Source organism: Tupaia chinensis, unplaced genomic scaffold (genome assembly GCF_000334495.1).
Source record: "Tupaia chinensis unplaced genomic scaffold, TupChi_1.0 Scaffold144392_1, whole genome shotgun sequence".
NCBI classification, from domain to species: Eukaryota; Metazoa; Chordata; class Mammalia; order Scandentia; family Tupaiidae; genus Tupaia; species Tupaia belangeri.
In genome coordinates, this window is record NW_006204252.1 from 4,249 (window position 1) to 12,021 (window position 7,773).

The 7,773-nt window shown below is 41.5% G+C and overlaps 1 protein-coding gene across 1 annotated transcript in view; it reads right to left on the reverse strand.

Moving 5' to 3' along the window:
* Nucleotides 1–2,883: 2,883 nt before the first annotated feature.
* Nucleotides 2,884–7,773, reverse strand: part of LOC102468603 (stabilizer of axonemal microtubules 1-like) — an 88,864-nt gene continuing 83,974 nt past the window's right edge. The window contains exons 2-3 of the mRNA XM_014583635.2: nt 6,113–6,292; nt 2,884–2,962 (exon numbers count right to left, since the gene is read on the reverse strand). Of these exons, the coding sequence (XP_014439121.1) occupies nt 2,884–2,962; nt 6,113–6,292 (259 nt within the window). The remainder of the gene's footprint in view (nt 2,963–6,112; nt 6,293–7,773) is intronic.

Consider the following 7,773-nt stretch of genomic DNA (forward strand, 5'->3'; position numbering starts at 1 on the left):
GGAGGATTATCTACTTCTAAAGAGAAAAAAAATTTTAAATGTGAAGTTTGATTGATTTATACCTACCCAAAAATAGTTACTGTGGCTTAAGAGTATATTTAATCAGAATTTATGTGTTTCCTCATTATGTTTTTATGTTGAGAACATTTAGTAAAACCTATCATTAACCACAACATAACTACATGTCCCCAATCTCACATAATCTTACAGCCTTAAGTTCGTGTAAAAGAAAAGCATTTTATTTTCCCAGAAACTGTTCAAATTTAGTAGGCTGTTTTGTTGTGTTTGTTTTTGAAGAACACTGGATCTCTCCTCTCTCTCTGTGATACATTTCCTGGTCCAGTGCCCATTGTGACTATGAAACCAGAAAAAAATGTGGTCAGAGATGTCTCTTTTAGGTAAGTAGCTATAAAAGTTATATAGTATGGAAGGCCAAGAGTTAAACTCAGAGTTAAGTAAAGGTTAAAGTGGCCCTGCTGGGAAAGTCATAACAACTTGACTTCAAATCATTTGGCAAAGCCAAAGAAAGGTGTTTGACAAGAATCCGACAAAAGGAAAGAGGAAATAACTTAACAGCTAAATAGGGTCATGAATTTGGAAGTGGGAAATGGAGATTTTCACCACGACAAAGGAGTCATACAACACATTTTTTTAAAACCTAGTTTTAATCTTTATGCAAACTTCAAAAATTTGCCAATGTGTCCAAGTAATCAATAATATTAAAACAGACTCCATTTTAAGAGGAGTCCCTCCTCTTGCCCAAAGAAATTTCTTTACCCTTGTCCTGAATCTCTTCCCTATTTCTCAGGAACCTCATCTTTGGACCATTTCCTAACCTGTGGTTTCATGTCTTCCACCCCTCTGTCTCCTTTCTGTCAATATTTAAACAGGCTCCAGTCTCTCCCAACTTTAAAGAAATAAAATATGGGGACCAGCAGATGGCATAATGGCTGCATCGCTGGATTCCCATGTAGTCAACCATGGTATGAGTCCCGGACTGGTGGCTTAAACTCATGCCAGGCACGTGTGCGTGCATACTCAAGATCCCGAGAGGAGAATGGAGAAGGGATTGCGGCGTAGCCGCCCTCCCTTGGGGGGTGATTTCTCGCTTTCTGTCTCTCTGTCTCTCTCTGTCTTTCTGGCAAGTGCATGTGCCCAATAGCAAAAACCTCTCAAAAAAATAAAAAAAAGAAAGAAAGAAAATATTACCCAATCCTTACTGGTTGGTCTCTGTTCTCTTCCAATTCTCTTCTCTCTTTTCCTTTTCTAGAAAGGGTGATCCACAGGTTGTCTTCCTCACTCTCACCCACACCTCACGTGTCAAAGCTGATTCTACTCACCTCTTGCTCTAGCCAAGACTTCCCAGTCCCACCTTTTTCCAAATCCAGTCAGTTTCTCATCCTTACACTATTGTGCCCTCTATGCAACATCCATTCTCTCGCTTTTTTTTTTTAAAAAAAAAAAAAAACCTCTCTCCCTTCTATGATACTACTTCTCATCATTTCTTCTCTCTCAGTCTCCTCTATGGAATTTTTCTCTTTGTCAACTGATTTGAATTGTTTTATTATTTCCACCAATAATTCAAGGCCCCAGGGTCAAAAGGCACTGTTCTAAGGAAATCACTATGTCATCCCAAGGAGACTGGAAAGGCCAACACGATGCACTGAGAAAAGTGCCTAAGCTGAATCACAGGGCTCGATGCTTACCCCCAATCCTGATGGAACACCCTGAGTACTCCACATGGGATTCTAAGTACATGCCCTCCAGGATTCAAGTTTCAGTACCTCCTCTACCTTCTCGTCTCCTCTGCTCCCCTAAGACAGAACTAACATCTGTCACCACTTCATAGAAACTCTGGACAATACTTAGGCTAATTAGACAAGGATTTGGGTTTTAAAGCGGTTATGTTACCATACTCTATAAGGAAAAGTAAAATGAGATCATAATGAATTAAAAATTAGGAAATCACAGAAAAGGAGAAGAAACTATATTTTAAAAAAATAACAAAATGGACTTTTTTATTGTCAGAGTATGTGTGTGCTCAACAGTGAGAAACAGACAGGGAGAACTAGAGTAAGAGGGAGAACACAGCCCCCAATGAGGCATGGTCACAACACAATCTCTTCTCTTTCATTTCTCCATCCTGTTGGGGCATATATATACATATGTCTGGCATGTTTTACAAGCCACCAAGGCTGGGATTTGATCCACCGTCAACCATGAGAAGTCTGGCTCCCCTTACCATTAGGCTATGAGGCCAGCAACCAGATGTAAATTTTAAAACTGAAAAATACAATGTCTGAAATAAAACACTCATTGATGAACTGAACAGCAGTGGAGATAAGGAAGAAAAACTCAGTAAACTTGAAGACAGATTAAAGGACAAAGAGAAACAGAATTCAAGGAATACTTAAAGAAACAAAGGTCAAAATGTCCACCAGTTTCATCAAAGACACACAGCATCAGAGACAACACAAAGGCTCTGAAATTGCCAGGCAAGTCCAGCATGAGAACTTTATCTACATGTCTTCAGCAATCCTCAGGCCCAGCCTATGCGGGGAGTAAGTATGTCCCCAGTGGAATAGCTCTGAGTAGGGGCATCGAGTATACATTTAAATAGAATGCACATAAACTCTGTGGGCAGGGCAAGGATCAAGCCCCTTGCCAACTTTCTTGGCTTTTGGAGAGAATAACAAATGCCCTTTCTCTTTCAGCTCTTCCTTCTCTTGGTAAATTTCTCAGTTTACCAAGAAATCTTGGAAACGAATGAGTCAATGCTACCCACTTTGCCCTCTTTCAGTCAGACCCTCCAAGTCTGAACCCAGTTGTATCTCTGACCTCGTGCTCACATTCCACTCTACCCATGACCTCACTCCCTTTAGGCTAAAGGTCTAACATCATTGAAGACTCGCAGGCCTGTTTCTTCTGAGGCTGTTTGTTTTGTCCATCTTTAGGGAGCTGGCTTAGCAAACAGAAACAATGTCCCAAATTAAGGCCCAAGTGTTTTACATGGTGACATGCCTAAGGGGAAATGAGGTTTGAAGTGCAAACATTTTATTCATAAATTGATCTCAAGTTTATCTGAACTAAAGGCAGATCCTATACCAGAGAATTATCATAGGGCTGCAAAGAACAGTTTCACACTAAGAAGGACTGGAAATCACGAGCATTTCCCTCGTGGCACCTGCTGTAAATCTCCGAGATTTATGGTCAGTAAGAGCTGTGTGCAGCTGTAATCATGCCTCATGCTGAGATGATAACCTTTCCAGAAACCAGGTGTTTTTTGTGTCTGGGCTTAATCACCAAACCCAGTCAAGTCTTGGGCCACATGATTTTTTCATTCCACAGGTGGGAGCTCATGGTCAACCTTAGAAATTAAGAGGGGTTAACATTTAGCTAGGAAAGTGAGTGAGCTGTCCTGGTAATCAGGTCGTAAGAGAGAGCAGCGACAATCCACTCAGACACAGGAGTGTGGAGACACTGGGTGACCCATCCCTTCCCCCAGAGTCTCTGGTGGAGCATCAGGAAGTGGCTGTCCCTACCTTTTCTAACAGCAGCATCATATTGTTCACAATAAAAGCTAGTGCCTGGCATGGCAGGCACAGGGTTCAGAAGTAATGGAATTAAGGTACAAGGGAGAAGGGCCAGCAGGTGGTGTGGTAGTTAAGGTGTTGGGCTTCCACATGGTCGACCATGGTTCGAGTCCTGGACCTGAAAACTTGCCTTCTCACTTTCCCCTCCTCTCTCCCTCTCTGCCTCTCTCCAGTCAAATTTAAAAATAATAATAAATAAATAAACAATTATTTTTAAAAGATAATAGGAAACATAACAAAATATTTAAAAAGAAAGAAAGAAAGAAGGAAGAGAGAAAAGAGATGCCTTCTGCTCCTTTCCTCCTTAGTTCTCGTTTTGGAGCAGAAAAAAATAACAGGAAAGACCGTGTCCTTTTTCCTCCTCGTGGGTAACCTTGATCCTCTCGCCTGCCTTTTCAGGTCCCTTATGATCATTAATAGCTTATTTTGGAAACGCTTTCAGTATTTGCGGTCTCCACTCTAGCCATATTTTGCTGTAAATGATATTTATTGTTACTCTCGCTCTGGTAGGGCTGAGGGGCCTTCTGGGTGATGTGTTTATTGTCGTACATGACATGAGGCATGGATAATTTAGGTCAGGTCCCAAGGTAAGTTTTTGTTTTGCAAAAACATCATCACAAGGGCGGAAGGTGTATGGGGCTGCATGTGGGAGCCTCAGAGCTAAGTGGTGGAGCAGGGCTCCTGCCCCAGAGCAGGCTTCCTTGTTCTCCTGAGCTTGTAGGCAACAAAGAGCATCTCTAACATCTGAAGGCTAACACATCCTTTTCTTTACTTTTGGGACAGGAAATATATTCCTAACAATATTTGAAACCAACTGTAGAGCTCTTGATTCCCTAAAATTGAGTGTGAAAAGATGAGAAAGCCTACACCTAGAGATGAGCATGTTTGCAAGCTGCCCCTCAGCCCTGTTCTTAGCCTTTTTTACTAATTACATCTCTTACACATACGCCTAGGGTTGGCACTTCACTGGTGGTAACTTCTGTTTCTTGAAAGGAAAGCAATACTCAAGAATGGCCTGAACCTCTGGAACCAGCAGTTAGCGTAATGGCTATGCCACTGGACTCCTATGTAGTCGACTGCGGTTTGCGTCCCAGACCTGGTGGCTTAAAACTCACACCAGGCGCGTGCACGTGTGTGCCCAAAATCCTGAGAGGAGAACAGAGGAGAAGGGATTGCAGTGTGGCCATCCCCCTGGGGGGTGATTTCTCGCTTTCTGTCTCTCTGTCTCTTTCTGTCTGTCTGGCGAGCGCACGCGCCCTGTAGCAAAAACCTCTCCAAAAAAAAAAAAAAAAAAAAGAATGGTCTAAACCTCTAATTGTCGTCTTTAGACTCTAGAAACTAAAAATGTTATTTTCTTTGCAAAATGAAGTCCACACTTTAAGGTTCATATCATTTATAAGTCATAGGTTGAAAAAACAGTTGCATAAATTATAATTTTTAAGTAGACCAGGACCCAGAAGCATTGTACTTAAACTAAGACTAAACTGGAGCTAAATGCTTAGCATAAAGGAAAATTTTGAATAAAAGTCACTCAAGCCAAGCATCACACAAAGACTCCCATTCTTGAGCTGTCCCTGCCCAGTGGTTCCTGTCAAGCTCAGGAATCCTTTGGCTCTGTTCCTTCCCTCATGTTTGCACGCAGACTTCCTGTGGAGCTGAAAGAAGCATGGGAGCCCCTCTAACTCACAATCTCCACAGAGGATACTTTCAGTCCTATCCTGGAGAAAAGTTGGAGGCAGAATAAATTAGAGCTAATCTAGGATCTTTATTAGAATAGCACAAAGGGACAAACGGGGAAAACAGAAATATCAGGTCTTGAGCACCTGTACCACGCAAGCACCTTGCTGGAATAGCTACCATACACTGGTTTCCCCACTTCACATCCCATTTAGGGGTGAGAAATGTGAGAGGTAGAGAATGCACCGATCTTTCACGTCCCACCTGGGGACGACACTGGACAATCTGAGACCCTGTCTGAAGTACTCAAAGGCGTCTACTCAATTAGATCACCAATAACGGGTACCACATGGAGACCACTAACCGGTTGTCAATGGCATATTTTCCCAGAGTCTTACGACATGTAGAACTAAGACTAAGCATTTCCCCACCTCCTCCATACAGATTTTAAACTTTATTATTATTACTTTATACATTCTTTCACTATACATCATTTGGCTTGTAAAGGGAATTTACCCCATATGAGATATACTTCACACCAATCCAGTTAGGAATACTTACATGTTATCATCCACAGATAATAACTGTACTTTACTTCTAACCCTTTAGTATGAAGATCAATTTAGGCTTTTCTCTCCATCCCAACAAGCAATAATTTTTTATTTTTAAGATCAGAAAAAGATAAATAGGCTAAAATATGCAGGATTTCTTTCAAAGATACAGTATAGTGATAGTAAGGCATTAATACCATATGTTGATACTATGCATTAATATGGCTGATTTTTGCATTAGTACTGTCCATTATTACTTTACTATTGTACATTAATAACATTTGCTCTCACCTTGATGTGGTCAGGCCTTCCATTGGTATGGACCCTTTCTGGTACTCCATTTTGGGCTTGAAGGACTCTCTGGGCAAGTAAGAGCAATAGACAGGGTAGTTCTCGGTGTATTCGGAGAGAAGACATGGTCTCTCTGTTTTATCGTAAATCTTGGTAGGGAGATGTGGACAGTGATGCCGCCTGTGAATGACATATGGTGTTAGGCTGGCTTCCTTCATGTGAGGAATACTGCCACCTCCAAATGTGACTCAGACTATAAAATCATGAGACTACCAGCACCAAAGACTAGAATGTAATCCTTCCTTTTCTCTACTAGACTACGACAAATGGCCAGAATTTAAAAGATGGCCTATCACTACAATTGGTTAGTCAAAATTCCTTGGATCATAAAATTACCCACAAGCACAGCTGATGTCCAGCTATTATATATACCAATATTTGCAGGAACATGTGTATACTTCCATAACATACTAAGGAAATAGCTTTGGCCCCCAAACTCTCTGAGTGCCACCAGAGATGCGCTACTCCTGCTCTTGAGGACATCCAATGACACAACAATTATGGCTTAATACTGACTGACTATGGTACTGCAAGGCTCTAGGGCCAGGCTAGTGTTTTTTCTAACCTGTTGATCCCTGCGTCAATTCAGAATATCATCATTGCATACCAGTGGTATCACACGAGGGAAAACACCTCAGCTGAGTCCACTAAAAACCACGGACTATGTGAAACCATCATTCCCACTGAAAGTCTTGCTCATTTGTCCTTTCAGCTCACTCAATTGTTTCATCCTTAGAAAGATTTCCCCAATCACCTTATGCCTAAAGTACACCCCACTATCACATCCCTTCTCCACTCCTACTCACATAAACTCTCATCAACCCAAGCAGGTCTTTCTCTTACTGTTATTCATAACTCACATATCTGATGGTCAGTTCGTTCACCATCTACTTATCTACCAAGCTCAGGACCTTTCTCTATCCTGATCACTGCTACATCCCACACTACCTTGTACCTACCTGGCATATAATATGTACTCAGTAAAATGCACTGAGAGGCTGAATTTTATACATTTGATCTCCACATATCGATATATCACAATTGTATTCTTGATTCAATAAATTTTATGTTTCATTATAAATGGATTCAATGAAAGATAATATTTTGAAACTTAAATGTATAGTTAGCTTTTCCATTTTACATCCATGGTAATAAATTATCCCTATTATTCTACTTACGGCTGGACAGACAGCAGCTGTTAGAGCTGTTGGAAAGCTAGGTAAGCATGGGCCCACTCTGTGGTACAATGGAAATGCACTGTTGAAGAGAAACTGGATCCAACTTGGTGACCATGTTTTGAAAAACCAGCCCCGTCAGGCTACAACATGCTGGCCATGTGCATAAGTGCCCAGTATCCAACAGGCCGAAGGACTGGAGGAAAGCGATTACAGTGTGACCAGACCCTGTGGAAGGTGCTCACCTCCTTCTCTCTTATGCACATGCACTTATTATATCATAAATAAAGAAAAAAAAAGCTTTGGGACCAGCAGTTAGCATAATGGCTATGTAGCTGAACTCCCATGCAGTCAACTGTGGTTTGAGTCCCGTACCTGGCAGCTTAAACTCATGCCAGGTGCGTGTGCATGTGTGCCCAAGAGCCC